Raw genomic sequence first — 16,820 nt, 5'->3', positions numbered from 1 at the left:
CTACAGGTTAGTCTGTCGTTCCTACTATTTTGCACTTCTATTTTGGTTCTTCACTATCCCCCCCCCCCCCTAAAAAAAAAAAGAATTCCAATTCGTGAGGTTGTTTTCTAGACATTTCAAGGGGATTTGCAATGGTTTATGGAGGTATAGAATTTTGGCAGTAGTACTTCGGAAAACTGCTGAAAAGAAGAGGATCTCACAAGTGCTAGCCTTCTTCTTATGTAAGCTTCCACATGGCATTAATATATGCCAAATGGCGCCTATGTGGCATGATGACGTGGCGGGTCATCACACTCTCCCCCACCTAATACTGCGACGACCGCGGCGCAATGCTGCTGCATAAACTCTCGGATCTTACCTTTGAATTGCCATAAGTCTTCATATCGTTCCCATGTGGCCTCTTCCGGTGATTGCCCCTTCCAATGGACGAGGAACACAGCGGTGGCTTTTTGCCCTTGTTTTCGCTTGGCCTGGTAATCCATAATAGCCTCAATCTCCGATCATGCGAGGCGGTGATAATCGTAGGCGCTCGACTTGATTGGCCCCTACTCGGATCATCCTTATCTTCATGATATGGCTTAAGCATGCTGGCATGGAAGACAGGGTAGATCTTAAGATACGATGGCATATCAAGCTTGTATGAGATCTTGCCTACCTTGGCGACGATCTTAAATGGCCCCTCATACTTGCGAATCAGATTCTGATGCATGCCCCGTAGTGCCTTGAACTGTCTTGGGTTAAACTTCACCATGACCATGTCCCCAACTCTATAGGCCGTGGGACGGCGCTTACGGTCCGCAAACTTCTTCATCTTCTTAGCTGCCTTATCCAAGTAGGACTAGCAATGTCAAGCTGCTCCTCCCATCCTTTGGCCATATGATAAGCCCCCAAACTCTTTCCCTCGAACGCAGCTGGTAACGAATGTGGAGTTTGTGGCTGTTGGCTGTGGCTAGCTCAAATGGTGTCCGCCTCGTGGACTCACTCCGCTGCAAGTTATAAGAGAATTGGGCGATGTCTAGAAGCCTTGCCCAATCTTTCTGATGCGCGCTTACATAATGCCTCAAGTAGCATTCTAGTAAGGCATTGACCCGTTCCGTTTGTCTATCTGTCTGTGGGTGGACACTAGTGGAAAAGTGCAGTTCCGTGCCAAGTATGTCGAATAACTCTCTCCAAAAGTTTCCAGTAAAACGGGGGTCTCGATCACTGATAATATGCCTTGGTAAGCCCCAATACTTCACCACGTTCTTAAAGAATAGCTTGGCAGCTTCCTTGCCAGTGCAACCTGGTGAGGCGGGCATGAAGGTGGCATATTTTGAAAATCTATCCACGACTACCATAATAGTACCATAACCATCGGACTTCGGTAGACAAGTGATAAAGTCCATAGTGACGCTCTCCCATGGACGCTCTGCAACTGGCAGTGGCTCCAAAAGTCCTCCGGGCTGTTGCTGTTCAACCTTGTCCTGTTGACAGACAAGACAAGTCTGCACATAGCACTCTATGTCATCTCGCATGCGTGGCCAATAGTAGATTGACTCAACCAAGGCCCTAGTGCGACGTTGACTTGGATGACCAGCCCACATTGTGTCATGACTCTCCCTTATGATCCGTCGTCTAATGTCTTCAAACTTAGGCACGTAGACCCGCCGACCTGTGGTAAGTAGTAGGCCGTCTTCTATCCGAAACCGTCTCGTCTTGCCTTTGTTGGCTAAGCTGTTTGGCTGCTGGATCATGCTGCATGCCTTCTTTTATAGCCTCCCGAATGTCCCATCTTGCTGAAGTGATTGCAGCAAGCTCGACTTTCTGTCTCAAGGCATCGGCTACAACGTTACCTTTGCTCGGCTTATACTCCAGCGCATAATCAAACTCGGTCAAGAAATCCTGCCACCTAGCCTGTTTTGGTGTGAGCTTCTTCTGCGTCTGAAAGTATCTAGTAGCCACATTGTCGGTCTTGACCACGAACCTCGACCCGAGCAGATAATGTCGCCATGTACGAAGGCAATGCACAATGGCAGTCATTTCCTTCTCTTGCACCGTGTAACGCCGCTCCGTCTCATTTAACTTGCGGCTCTCAAACGCTATGGGATGCTTATCCTGCATCAGGACACCCCCAATGGCGAAGTCTGAGGCATCTGTGTGCACCTCAAATGTCTTGGCAAAGTCAGGTAACGCCAAGACTGGCTCCTCTATTACAGCTGCCTTAAGGCCTTCAAATGCCTTTTGACAATGCTCCGTCCAAACCCATGGCTTGTTCTTCTTTAGCAACTCAGTCAATGGTGCGGCCTTGGCTGAGTAGCCACTAATGAACCGACGATAGTAGTTAACAACTCCAAGGAAGGATCTCAACTCAGTTACCTTTGTAGGTGCCTCCCACTCCTGGATAGCACGTACCTTAGCCTCGTCCATGCGTAGCTCGCCATTGCTAATGACATGGCCCAAGAAGTTCACCTTTGATTGTGCAAACTCACATTTCTCCCTCTTGATGTATAGCTCGTTCTCCCGCAAGACTTGGAAAACCTTCCTTAAATGCTCCATGTGCTCCTCCAAGGTGTTGAGGTGTTGTTGTAGATGACTATGTCGTCTAGGTAGACCACCACGAACTGATCAAGGTAGGGATGGAAAATCTTGTTCATAAGGGTGCAAAATGTGGCCGGTGCATTGGTTAAGCCGAAGGGCATCACCAACCACTCAAAGGCTCCATATCTCGTCACACATGCTATCTTTGGCTCATTCCCTTCCGCAATGCGAACCTGGTAGTAGCCTTTTCGAAGATCCACCTTGGTAAAGTACTTGGCTTGCCCAAGTCTATCGAACAAGTCAGCAATGAGCGGGATCGGGTACTTATTCTTCATTGTGACCTTATTAAGTACTCGGTAGTCTATGCACAAACGCAACGATCCATCCTTCTTCTGGTGGAACAATACTGGTGCGCCAAAAGGTGCCTTTGATGGGCAAATGTGACCGGCATCTAGCAGCTCTTTCAATTGTTTCCTGAGCTCCTCTAGCTCGGGCGGTGCCATACGATAATATTTTCTCCCGTGCTTTCTCACATGGTATCAGAGCAACCGTGAGAAATTTATCGTTGTGCGTCATTCCAGCGATATCCGGGAAGAAAGAACTCAGTCACCGTGCAATTTTCGGGTGACCTAAGTGACTAATTGCGTCAAAGTCACTAATTATCAGTGTTGTGCAAAATCCAACACCACCACGAGGTTCCAAAGAGAGATCCGACCAAACCCCAGAAAAAATCACCAGAAAATAGCAAGCCACGCGCCGTCACGCGCTTGTCGGAGCTCTGCCACCAGCGGCGCGTCTGTCCCACGCGCCGGCGCGTGAGACCCCTTCCGGTCAGATTTTGAAAAAGTTTCTTCAGAACAGCTTCATCTCCTTGCAATTCCGAGTCCATTGGTACTATTTCCGACAGATTCCGACAACTTTGGAATTTTCCGGCGAGCTACAGTGATTTTTCCGGCGTGAACAGTGATCCCCAGCAATTTCCTGCTTTTTCCGGCACGATATTATAATGGAATTCGTACCTGAAGCCTTTAACTCACAATCCGTTGGATTAAATGCAATAAATCCAATCCAGATGGTTTCTTTACCGGATTATATTGAGTTCCTTCAGTACAAAGCACGTAAACAGACATCTTCAGGATTAACCTCCGTTGTTCCAACAAATAGTAGCATGACTGGTGTCTCCCAATCTTCACCTTCTGAGTCTTGGGTCATTGATTCAGGTGCATCTGATCATATTTCTGGTAACAAATCTCTTTTCACTAGTATCTCATATTCTCAATCTCTTCCAACAGTCACAATGGCCAATGGGTCTCAAGCCATGGCAACTGCAATAGGTCAAGCAAGTCCACTTCCTTCCTTACCTTTAGACTCAGTTCTTTATGTTCCTGGTAGTCCTTTTAATCTCATAGCCGTTAGTCGCTTAGCCAAATCACTTAAATCTGCTGTTTTATTTCTTGATGACCTTGTTTTTATACAGGAACGCAGTACAGGGCGGATCATTGGTACCGGACGTGAATCAGATGGACTTTATTACCTTATCCTTGCAAAATCACATGGACTCGCATCTTGTCTTCCTCCAATAACTTCTCCCGTTACTGATTCACCAGATTTATTACATAAACGGTTAGGACATCCCAGTTTGTCAAAACTTCAGAAAATGGTACCTGGCTTATCTCACTTGTCCACTCTAGAGTGTGAGTCGTGTCAGCTCGGTAAGCATACCCGCTCCCATTTCCCGCGGCGTCTTGACAATCGAGCAGAGTCACCTTTTACTTTAGTCCATTCAGATGTTTGGGGTCCTAGTCGGGTTAGCTCTACCTTAGGATTCCGCTACTTTGTCAGTTTCATTGATGATTATTCCAGGTGCACTTGGATATTTTTGATGAAAAATCGATCTGAGTTGTTTTCTATTTTCCAGACCTTCCATGCTGAAATTCAAAATCAATTTGGGGTTTCTATCCGCACATTTCGTAGTGATAATGCCCTAGAGTATTTGTCTTCCCCATTTCAGCAGTTTATGAACTCCCATGGGATTATTCATCAAACATCTTGTCCGTACACATCCCAACAAAATGGGGTAGCTGAAAGAAAGAATAGACATCTTATTGAAACTGCTCGTACCCTACTCATACAATCTCATGTTCCGCTGCGTTTTTGGGGGGATGCAGTTCTTACATCTTGTTATCTTATTAATCGTATGCCATCTTCAGCTATCCAAAATCAAGTTCCATTCTCTGTCCTGTTTCCCCACTTACCTTTGTTCTCTCTTCCACCCCGTGTCTTTGGGAGTACGTGCTTTGTTCATGACCTTACTCCAGGAAAAGATAAGTTAGCTCCTCGTGCTCTTAAGTGCATATTTCTGGGTTACTCGAGAACGCAAAAGGGATATCGATGTTATTCTCCTGACCTTCAGCGATTTCTTATGTCTGCTGATGTTACCTTCTTTGAAACCCAATCATACTTCACAGGTCCAGTTAATCACTTAGATATTTCTGAGGTGCTACCTGTTCCTTCTTTTGGAGATTCAGTCCCTATCTCCCATTCATCTTCCTCCATAGCTCCACCGCCTACAGTTCCAGTTACAGCTCCACCACCTATAGCTCCAGTATCACCACCGAGTCCAGTGCCACCACCTAGTCCAGTTCCACCAACTATAGCTCCAGTGCCACCACCTAGTCCAGTTCCACCAACTATAGCTCCAGTGCCACCACCTAGTCGAGTTCAACCTTCTACAGCTCCACCACTCCTGACTTATCATCGTCGTCCGCCCCCAGCATCAGGCCCAGCTGATTCACGTCCTGCACCTGACCCTGCTAATACTGCGGACTTGTCTCCTCTTAATCAACCGATTGCACTACGAAAAGGTATACGGTCCACAGTTAATCCTAATCCTCATTATATCGGTTTAAGTTACCATCGTCTCTCATCATCCCATTGTGCATTTGTGTCATCTTTGTCCTCTGTTTCCATTCCTAAGTCTACAGGTGAAGCACTGTCTCATCCCGGATGGCGACAGGCTATGATTGACGAGATGTCTGCTTTACATACGAGTGGTACTTGGGAGCTTGTTCCTCTTCCTTCAGGTAAATCGACTGTTGGTTGTCGTTGGGTGTATGCAGTCAAAGTTGGTCCAGATGGCCAGGTTGATCGACTTAAGGCTCGTCTTGTTGCCAAAGGATATACTCAGATATTTGGACTCGATTACAGTGATACTTTCTCTCCCGTGGCTAAAATTGCATCAGTCCGCCTTTTTCTATCCATGGCTGCTGTTCGCCATTGGCCTCTCTATCAGTTGGACATTAAGAATGCTTTTCTTCACGGTGACCTTGAGGATGAGGTTTATATGGAGCAACCACCTGGTTTTGTTGCTCAGGGGGAGTCTAGTGGCCTTGTATGTCGGTTGCGCCGGTCCCTCTATGGTCTAAAGCAGTCTCCTCGAGCCTGGTTTGGTAAGTTCAGCACAGTTATTCAGGAGTTTGGCATGACTCGTAGTGAAGCTGATCACTCTGTATTTTATCGACATTCTGCTTCAAATCTCTGTATTTATCTGGTCGTTTATGTTGACGATATTGTTATTACCGGCGATGATCAGGATGGTATTAGTAAGTTGAAGCAACATCTCTTTCAGCACTTTCAGACTAAGGATCTGGGCAGATTAAAGTATTTTCTGGGTATTGAGGTCGCTCAGTCTAGCTCAGGTATTGTGATCTCACAACGGAAGTATGCCTTAGATATTCTTGAGGAGACAGGAATGACAGGTTGTAGACCTGTTGACACTCCGATGGATCCGAATTCTAGACTTCTGCCAGGACAGGGAGAGCCTCTTAGCGATCCTGCAAGATATAGGCGGTTGGTTGGTAAACTAAATTACCTCACAGTGACTAGACCTGATATTTCCTTTCCTGTGAGTGTTGTGAGTCAGTTTATGGATTCTCCCTGTGATAGTCATTGGGATGCAGTTGTCCGCATTCTTCGGTATATAAAATCAGCTCCAGGCAAAGGCTTATTGTTTGAAGATCGAGGCCATGAGCAGATCGTTGGATACTCAGATGCTGATTGGGCAGGATCACCTTCTGATAGACGTTCTACGTCTGGATATTGTGTCTTAGTAGGAGGAAATTTGGTGTCTTGGAAGAGTAAGAAACAGAATGTGGTTGCTCGGTCTAGTGCAGAAGCAGAATATCGAGCAATGGCTATGGCCACATGTGAGCTAATTTGGATAAAACAGTTGCTCAAGGAGTTGAAATTTGGTGAGATTAGTCAGATGGGACTTGTGTGTGATAATCAAGCTGCTCTTCATATTGCGTCAAATCCAGTATTCCATGAGAGAACTAAACACATTGAGATTGACTGTCATTTTGTTAGAGAAAAGATACTCTCGGGAGATATTGCTACAAAGTTTGTGAAGTCGAATGATCAGCTTGCAGATATTTTCACCAAGTCCCTCACTGGTCTTCGTATTAACTACATATGTAACAAGCTTGGTACATATGATTTATATGCACCAGCTTGAGGGGGAGTGTTAGAATAGTCGTGTAAATAGGAGTAAATAACTCTAACCCTAATCCAATATGTATTAGGAGTAGGATATGTTATGTGTGTATATATAGGGCTCATTGTAGCATTGTCAATCATCAATAATATATTTTCTCCCGTGCTTTCTCACAGGGAAAATGCGGGTGGCTTAGCCCCTGGCTCCAACTCAATCTTGTGATCCACCTCTCGCCTAGGTGGCAAGTTCTTAGGCAACTCCTCGGGCATGACATCTTTATTTTCCTCAAGCAACTTCTCTATGCAAGGCGGCACTATCTCTTGAAAATTCTTGTCTTCCTCTAGACTTGCAATGGTTGCCACGAACGTCGGCTCCCCCTTCTTGATCCCCTTGACAACCTGCATAGCTGAGAGTTGTGCTTGGATCTGTCAGTGTGGCATAGTCACTGTAGGTACCATGCAAGCTCCTTCTCGCTCCATAACCAAGAGACGTTGGAGGTAGGGGTCGATCAAAGTATGATAATGTCTAAAGAACTCTTGCCCCAGTATGATATCAAAGATATCCATAGCGGTTACAGTAAAGTTTGCCATACCTTTCCAAGTTCCCAATTTGACACCAACTCCATTAGCTACCCCACAAGCATTCTATACCTCGGCATTCACGGTCTTGACGCGAGAGTTGGTTGGAGCAAGCTTCAATTCTAGTCTCTTTGCGGCAGCTTCAGTCACGAAATTATGAGTTGCTCCGGTATCCACCATTGCATGAGCGGGCTTGTTGTTGATGGTGAGATCCACGTACTGATTGCCATTCTTGGTAGGTTGGATAGCTTGCTTCGTGACAGCACCACATAATCCGATCATACCCAACTGTGCGGTTCCTGGACTCTCTCCTTGTGGCTGCTCCTTCCGTCCACGGACCATGGCACTGAGGCTCTTGAGGTTAGGACAATTCCTAAAGTTGTGTGGCCCTCCACATATATAGCATCCCTTCTTCTCGGCCTGCGCCTTCTTCTCGGTGTAGCCCTGACGACCACTCGACTTTTTGGAATCTTGAGTCTTCGAGTATTGTTGTTGTATCTCCTTGCCTTTGCCACGGTCTCCCCCACTTTTGACATAGCTAACCTTTAACTCCTTGCCTTTGCCTTTGTCATGCCTGAAATCCATCAATGATTCAGCCTCCACTATGGCTTGGTCTATATCCGCGACTTGCCGACGTTGTAACTCCTGTTTAGCCCAATTTTGCAACCTGTCCATGAAGTGGAACAACAAGTCATCATTGGTCAGGTTGGGAATTTGAAGCATAAGGGTAGTGAACTGCTTGACATAGTCACGTATGCTCCCTGTTTGCTTCAACTCCCTGAGCTTGCGCCTTGCCTCGTACAAGACATTGTTTGGAAATAACTGTCGCTTGAACTCGACTTTGAACTGATCCCACGTGCTAATAGTACATAGACCTTTATCCACGTCGGCCATCTTCCTTCTCCACCATAGCATGGCATTCTCTAAGAGGTACAACACGGTAGTGTTGATCGTGGCCTCGTCGTCCCTCACTTTTCCGTGCTTGAAGTAGTTCTCCAAGTGCCAAATGAAGTTTTCCACTTCTTGTGCATCACGAACACCTTTGAACACCGGGGGTTTGGGAGCCTCGATCTTGGCCTCCCTCGTCACTACAACATTGCTAGCTGCCTCGGTCACGCCAGCATTGACATGCTCCTCGAGTGACTCTATCTTTGTTTCATAGCATCGATAGTACTCAAAGCCTCCATGAGTCTGCACTCTAAGGCAGTGATGGTTTGCCTTAGTTCCATCTCGGTCTGTGTACGTCCCTCCAAGTCATTTCGGATACTCTCAATCTCTTCAAGAGTGTGCCCCTCAAGAACGCTAAGGGTGCCTTCCATCCTCCCCAAGCGTTGGCCAAAGATCTCCACGGCGTCCATCTCCGCGTTCATCTTCATCACCCACTCTTTGCCGAGCAAGACGTCCTCAGGCAGGACCTCTACTTCATCCTCGCTCGCCTCAGTGGCAGATGGTTCTTGGGATGTAAGCCCTTCATTTGACACAACCTTGGTTGGCACCTCCTGGCTCTTGTTGGTGGCATTCCTCTTTTTGTTACGGCCGCTCTTGCCAGTAGCATCCTGGATGATGTTGGCTTGGGTGTTGGCAACGTTACTTTCATCCTGGTATCCGAGCAAAGGTTGCAACTAAGGGAATGGCGAACGACGGAGAAATTAACGTTGCCAACACACAAGCCAACGTCATCCAGGATGCTGGCAAGAGCGGCCGTAACAAAAAGAGGAATGCCACCAACAAGAGCTAGGAGGTGCCAACCGAGGTTGTGTCAAACGAAGGGCTTACATCCCAAGAACCATCTGCCACTAAGGCGAGCGAGGATGAAGTGGAGGTCTTGCCTGAGGACGTCTCGCTCGGCAAAGAGTGGGTGATGAAGATGAAGGCAGAGATGGACGCCGTGGAGATCTTTGGCCAACGCTGGGGGAGGATGGAAGGCACCCTTAGCGCTCTTGAGGGGCACACTCTTGAAGAGATTGAGAGTATCCGAAATGACTTGGAGGGAGGTACACAGACCGAGATGGAACTAAGGCAAACCATCACTGCCTTAGAGTGCAGACTCATGGAGGCCTTGAGTACTATCGATGCTATGAAGGCAAAGATAGAGTCACTCGAGGAGCATGTCAATGCTGGCGTGACCGAGGCAGCTAGCAATGTTGTAGTGACGAGGGAGGCCAAGATCGAGGCTCCCAAACCCCCGGAGTTAAAGGTTAGCTATGTCAAAAGTGGGGGAGACCGTGGCAAGGAGATACAACAACAATACTCGAAGACTCTAGATTCCAAAAAGTCAGAGTGGCCGTTAGGGCTACGCCGAGAAGAAGGCGCAGGCCGAGAAGAAGGGATGCTATATATACGAAGGGCCACACGACTTTAGGAATTGTCCTAACCTCAAGAGCCTCAGTGCCATGGTCCGTGGACGGAAGGAGCAGCCACAAGGAGAGAGTCCGGGAACCGCACAGTTAGGTATGATCGGATTATGTGGTGCTGTCACGAAGAAAGCTATCCAACCTACCGAGAATGGCAATCAGTACGTGGATCTCACCATCAGCAACAAGCCCGCTCGTGCAATGGTGGATACTGGAGCAACTCATAATTTCGTGACTTAGGATGCCGCAAAGAGACTAGAATTGAAGCTTGCTCTAACCAACTCTCGCGTCAAGACCGTGAATGCCGAGGTATAGAATGCTCGTGCAGTAGCTAATGGAGTTGGTGTCAAATTGGGAACTTGGAAAGGTATGGCAAACTTTACCGTAACCGCTATGGATATCTTTGACATCATACTGGGGCAAGAGTTCTTTAGACATTGTCATACTTTGATCGACCCCTACCTCCAACGTCTCTTGGTTATGGAGCGAGAAGGAGCTTGCATGGTACCTACAGTAACTATGCCACACTGACAGATCCAAGCACAACTCTCAGCTATGCAGGTTGTCAAGGGGATCAAGAAGGGGGAGCCGACGTTCGTGGCAACCATTGCAAGTCTAGAGGAAGACAAGAATTTTCAAGAGATAGTGCCGCCTTGCATAGAGAAGTTGCTTGAGGAAAACAAAGATGTCATGCCCGAGGAGTTGCCTAAGAACTTGCCACCTAGGCGAGAGGTGGATCACAAGATTGAGTTGGAGCCAGGGGCTAAGCCACCCGCATTTGCCCCATATCTTATGGCACCGCCCGAGCTAGAGGAGCTCAGGAAACAATTGAAAGGGCGGCTAGATGCTGGTCACATTCGCCCATCAAAGGCACCTTTTGGCGCACCAGTATTGTTCCAGAAGAAGAAGGATGGATCGTTGCGTTTGTGCATAGACTACCGAGCACTTAATAAGGTCACAATGAAGAATAAGTACCCGATCCCGCTCATTGCTGACTTGTTCGATAGACTTGGGCAAGGCAAGTACTTTACCAAGGTGGATCTTCGAAAAGGCTACTACCAGGTTCGCATTGCGGAAGGGGATGAGCCAAAGATAGCATGTGTGACGAGATATGGAGCCTTTGAGTGGTTGGTGATGCCCTTCGGCTTAACCAATGCACCGGCCACGTTTTGCGCCCTTATGAACAAGATTTTCCATCCCTACCTTGATCAGTTCGTGGTAGTCTACCTAGACGACATAGTCATCTACAGCAACACCTTGGAGGAGCACATGGAGCACTTAAGGAAGGTTTTCCAAGTCTTGCGTGAGAACGAGCTACACATCAAGAGGGAGAAATGTGAGTTTGCACAATCAAAGGTGCACTTCTTGGGCCATGTCATTAGCAATGGCGAGCTACGCATGGACGAGGCTAAGGTACGTGCTATCCAGGAGTGGGAGGCACCTACAAAGGTAACTGAGTTGAGATCCTTCCTTGGCCTTGTTAACTACTATCGTCGGTTCATTAGTGGCTACTCAGCCAAGGCCGCACCATTGACTGAGTTGCTAAAGAAGAACAAGCCATGGGTTTGGACGGAGCATTGTCAAAAGGCATTTGAAGGCCTTAAGGCAGCTGCAATAGAGGAGCCCGTCTTGGCGTTACCTGACTTTGCCAAGACATTTGAGGTGCACACAGGTGCCTCAGACTTCGCCATTGGGGGTGTCCTGATGCAGGATAAGCATCTTATAGCGTTTGAGAGCCGCAAGTTAAATGTGATGGAGCGGCGTTACACAGTGCAAGAGAAGGAAATGACTGCCATTGTGCATTGCCTTCATACATGGCAACATTATCTGCTCGGGTCAAGGTTCGTGGTCAAGACCGACAATGTGGCTACTAGCTACTTTCAGACAATGTGACTTATTTACACAAGTCCTTAATATTTACAAGATAAGGGCTTTCTCTAGAATTCTCTACAAGCTTAGAAGATTCCAAGTACTTTCCTAGCAAATCCATAAGTTTCTAGGTTCTTCCTAAGGAAATGTCCATACTTCTCTAGAATCTTCTCACAAGTGCTAGCCTTCTTCTTATGTAAGCTTCCACATGGCATTAATATATGCAAATGGCGCCTATGTGGCATGATGGCGTGGCGGGTCATCACATAGGACAGTATAAAATAAAACAAATTAAAGTTATAACTCAATCTATTTGAGTTGAAACATGAAAATTCTTACTTCTGCTCAAGCACATTGTGAAGCCTAGGTTTAGCCTCTTTCTCCACCTTGACACTAAATAGTTGAGAGAAGGTATTCGTTTTTTCGCTAACCTCTTTGTTGATTCCAATTTTAATGTGTTTCTCTTTTTGGTTGTCATGGTATTCTTTCTAACTAAAGTTAAGTCACCAAAGTAATGGAAAAGGAGGAATAGTGGATTTATGGGTTTATTTCCACTTGTTGCTATAATTAAATGACAATTTATTGGCACTGTATCAATCCTGAGCCGAGGGTCTATTGGAAACAGCCTCTCTATCTCCACAAGGTAGGGGTAAGGTCTGCGTACACACTACCCTCCCCAGACCCCACTATGTGGGATTTCACTGGGTATGTTGTTGTTGTTGTTGTATCAATTCTGATTTGTCCATATCTTTGCAGCTGAGAAAGCCTTCTCATCCTAGCTGTAGCGTTCCTGCTGCAATCAATTGCCTTGCAACTCTGTTGAAGGAACCTATTGTTCGATCTTCATTTGTTCAAGCTGACGGAGTGAAGCTGCTTGTTCCTTTAATTACACCAGCATCTACTCAGCAGTCCATTCAGGTGCATCTTTACACTAAATCTGCCACATGTTAGACCTACTTCCAAATTCTGTAATTTGTTATCGAAGCGCTGGGAAATGACTGTTGATATGGTTATCATTTCATTCCATGTATTTGACTCACTTTTCTTCTTTGAAACAGCTTCTCTATGAGACATGTCTATGTGTCTGGCTTTTGTCTTACTATGAACCTGCAATCGAGTACTTGGCTACTTCTAGGGCCCTACCTCGATTGGCAGAAGTTGTTAAAGGTTCGACAAAGGAGAAGGTGAGCTATTTTTGCTGCTATTGGTTCTAATATTTTTTCTACTTGCTCTATGCCTATGTCTTAAACTGAATGTAGTGGGTCTACTTTGGGCATGCCAAGAAAGAACTTCGGTAAGATAGAATATTTGGCTATACATTCAAAAGTTTGAGCAGTCCTATACTTCCTAACTTGAAGTTATGTATACCTATCGAGTGGTTTTGAGGGGTGGAAGCAGCATCAAAAGAGATGCTTGCCCTATTCCAGAATACACCTACGTGTATATATGATTGATTTCCCTCGCGTTCCTCATTCACTTTTTTGAGTTCTTTTTTTCAATCATGCTTACATAACTATAACAATCAAGAATGAGATACACCAGTTAATAACTAGTTATATTTATGCATGCATGATAGTAAACTAGTAACATGATTAATTACTGTCGACGTAATAGATGCTTTGGTTCATTGTTTTCTTGCATTCGATGTCTCAACTACTACAGGTAGTCAGGGTTGTCATCTTGACTCTTAGGAATTTGCTTTCCAAAGGAACATTTGGTGCTCAGATGGTAGACGTTGGAGTGCTGCAAATTGTACAGAACTTGAAAGCACAGGCTTGGAGCGATGAGGTGATACAACCAATTTACGGTTTTCAATTTGATATAGTATCTTTATTATTTTATCTATATAAGAATCAACTACTAAAAAGTTCTGACAAAGTTGATATCAGATAAACTGGACGCCTGTGCTCGTTGTATGGAGAGACAGTCACTAAATATTTACTGTGTCTCCTTATTTCCTTAATAGACAGTACTTAATCATGTTATGTTTATTTATAATCTCGCTAGGACCTTTTGGATGCTCTGAATCAACTTGAAGAAGGTTTGAAGGACAACATCAAAACATTGAGTTCATACGACAAGTACAAGCAGGAAGTTCTACTTGGCAATCTTGATTGGTCCCCTATGCATAAAGATCCTCTATTCTGGAAGGAAAATATAAATAATTTCGAGGAGAATGGATTTCAGGTAATGCCTGTGGTTTTTTACATTCTTTCATAGCTTAAATGCTATAAAATACTGTTACTGTGCCTTCTCTTTAAGAAAATAACAATCTTGTAGGTTGATTCACTGCCCAACCAAACTTGTTAACCTGAATTTATTCGTCTTCGACTTTCTGCTGGTTTTGACTTAGTTTATCTGCTACTTGAACTCAAAAGCTTTACTCGTGTCTAAATAGTCATCGCTAGCAGTAGTACTCCCTCCATTTTATTTATAAGGCGGTGTTTGATGGGCATGAAGTTTAAGATAGACAGACTTTTGACACATACCAAAAGTACCCTTAGAACTTGTGGTTTTAACATGTCATGACATTTCTATGCTTTTAAGAGCATGTTATAAGGGTAAAATGAAAATTATAAAAGTTAAAGAGTTTCCAAATATAGATAGTACCATTCTTTTTGGAACAGACTAAAGAGAAAAGAGTATCATATAAATTGAAACATAGACACTAATAGTCAGTCCGAACCGAGGGTCTATTGGAAACAACCTCTCTACCTTCACTAGGTAGGGGTAAGGTCTGCATACACACTACTCTCCCCCAGACTCCACCTGTTCGGAATATATTGGGTCTGTTGTTGTTGTTTTTCTACAGTAATAGTCAGTTAGTGTGGTGGTGATCTTAGTAGCTTTGTTGTTGTTGTTGTTGTCGTCCCTTATTATTGTTTTGAACATACAAATAACAAATCAATCCGACAACTTCTGTTCTAGTATTAAGAGTGATTATCGTCTCAGCTTGTCTTGTGTTGCAGATATTGAGAGTGCTTATGACAATTTTGGATACATCAAGTGATGCAAGGACACTTGCTGTCGCTTGCTACGATTTGTCTCAGTTCATTCAATGCCATCCTGCCGGGCGAATCATAGTGGCCGACCTCAAAGCTAAGGAACGCGTAATGAAACTATTGAATCATGAAGCTGCAGAGGTCACGAAAAATGCATTGCTTTGCATCCAGAGGCTTTTCTTAGGTGCCAAATATGCCAGCTTTTTGCAGGCTTAAATTATCTTCAATTGGCTTCATTCTTCAGACAAAACTATACATATCTTGTTATTTTCTTAGGTCATGTTCTATTTATTCATTTTATCTTATTGTTTAATGGGATTGGGTCTCTATCTTTTCAAGGTAGGGGTAAGGTTTGCGTACTTACTATCTTCCCCACACTGAGTTTGTTGTTATTCTTTAATGTGATTGGAGCGACATTGACGGTGAGGATTCATATAGCCGATCTCAGCTTGTTTTGAGACTGTAACGTGCTTATTGTTTTGATGAGATTCTCACTCGGAATAATTCCTTATTCTATCCAATAAATCAATTTTTTCGTACCATTTATTCAAGGGGTGTGGTTCAGCATCGCTTGCAAAATAGTTTCTTCACATATATGCATATCTAAATACTACAATATTTTTCTAATAAATAATGTGTGTTTATTAATATGTCGACATCACCTGAAAATAATACAGAACAGATATTAATTTAGGACAGAACAGATATTAATTTAGGACGAGTAAAACCTTAAATTAAACCACCATACATCCAAGTCCAAAACTTACCAGATAATTATATCAGTAGATCGATATTCTTTCTGCAAAATTCTACGTACGCCACTTGAAATTCCAACAACCCCATATACATACCAAGCTAACAGGAAAAAAACATGCCAAAATTGTACAAAGATATATTTTTGGACAAATAAACTTTCACTATCTCAAGTAAATAATTTCTTCTTGACCATTCAGCGCAAAATACATCCAAATCTGGCATAAACAGCTAGATGAGGTAACTGATCTAAAAAGGACACGTGGCATTCTATGAGCCACTTACAGCTCAATGACATAAAGTACAACGTTGGAAGCTTTTGATGACAGTACACCGTATCTCTAAGCGATTTTATTTGAAGTTTTATTACATAGAAAAAATGGGGACGGCGATAATGAAAATTGAACTGACACCTCAACAACAACATATATAACCAATAAAATTCTACTAGGGGGTCTGAAAAAATAGAACGGGCACCTATTGTATGAAAAACTCTCACCGATATTACTAAACTGTAAGACTTAAAAATTGAGATATTGTCTTGAGTTTAACTTTATACACTTACAATTTAAAAGAACTTTTATATTATCAAGTTCCTAAAATATAACTATACTTCACCATCCATAAAAATAGGGTTAGTAATGATATAACTTATGGAGAAGCACACCCCAAATACTAGCTATTAAGGAGGGAGAGTCTAAGACAATATAAACTTCACACGATGTGAATCACACCGGCACATTGCGATACCGATATGGGACTCAAGTTCATAGTGGACCATAACAAACCACCACGCTCTGCATCAATAGTCCTCTAGGTTGTGTGTTAGACCTTTCTAGCCCCCGACGAACACTGTAATACTGGTGTCACCATCCATGGCAAGAAGGGTGGTGGTGGGTCTAATACCATTGATAAAACCAAGGAGAACCACAATATCCCAAAAGCTACCTATTAAGGTGGGAGAGACCAAGGCTATATAACCCCACATCAGTATATTGTAATATATACCGATATAGGACTCAAATCCGTACCTTGCGATCATAGGCGAAACCAGGATTTGAAGGTTGCAGGTGCACTTTTTGATTCAACCAAAATCTACTTTGTATATAGGTGCCCTCTACTAATATATTACTATTTTCTAAGAACATATACATGTATACATCGAATTTTTGCTGAACTTTACGGGTGTCGGTGACCTCTCTCGGTAAAGCATAGGTCCGCCCCTGCTTGCGATGGACCATAACAAGTAACTTGA

The 16,820-nt window shown here is 44.3% G+C and overlaps 1 protein-coding gene across 1 annotated transcript in view; it reads left to right on the top strand.

The window, feature by feature from the left end:
• Positions 1-15,358, top strand: part of LOC109226464 (V-type proton ATPase subunit H-like) — a gene marked incomplete in the record, with an annotated part of 19,196 nt that extends 3,838 nt beyond the window's left edge. The window contains 5 exon segments of the mRNA XM_019391221.1: positions 12,567-12,728; positions 12,869-12,994; positions 13,473-13,598; positions 13,818-13,997; positions 14,780-15,358. Coding sequence (XP_019246766.1) covers positions 12,567-12,728; positions 12,869-12,994; positions 13,473-13,598; positions 13,818-13,997; positions 14,780-15,028 — 843 coding nt within the window.

This window comes from Nicotiana attenuata, chromosome 6, assembly GCF_001879085.1.
Source record: "Nicotiana attenuata strain UT chromosome 6, NIATTr2, whole genome shotgun sequence".
Taxonomy (NCBI): domain Eukaryota; kingdom Viridiplantae; phylum Streptophyta; class Magnoliopsida; order Solanales; family Solanaceae; genus Nicotiana; species Nicotiana attenuata.
The sequence above is the reverse complement of the archived record's forward strand: the minus strand, read 5'-3'. Positions and strand labels throughout refer to the sequence as shown.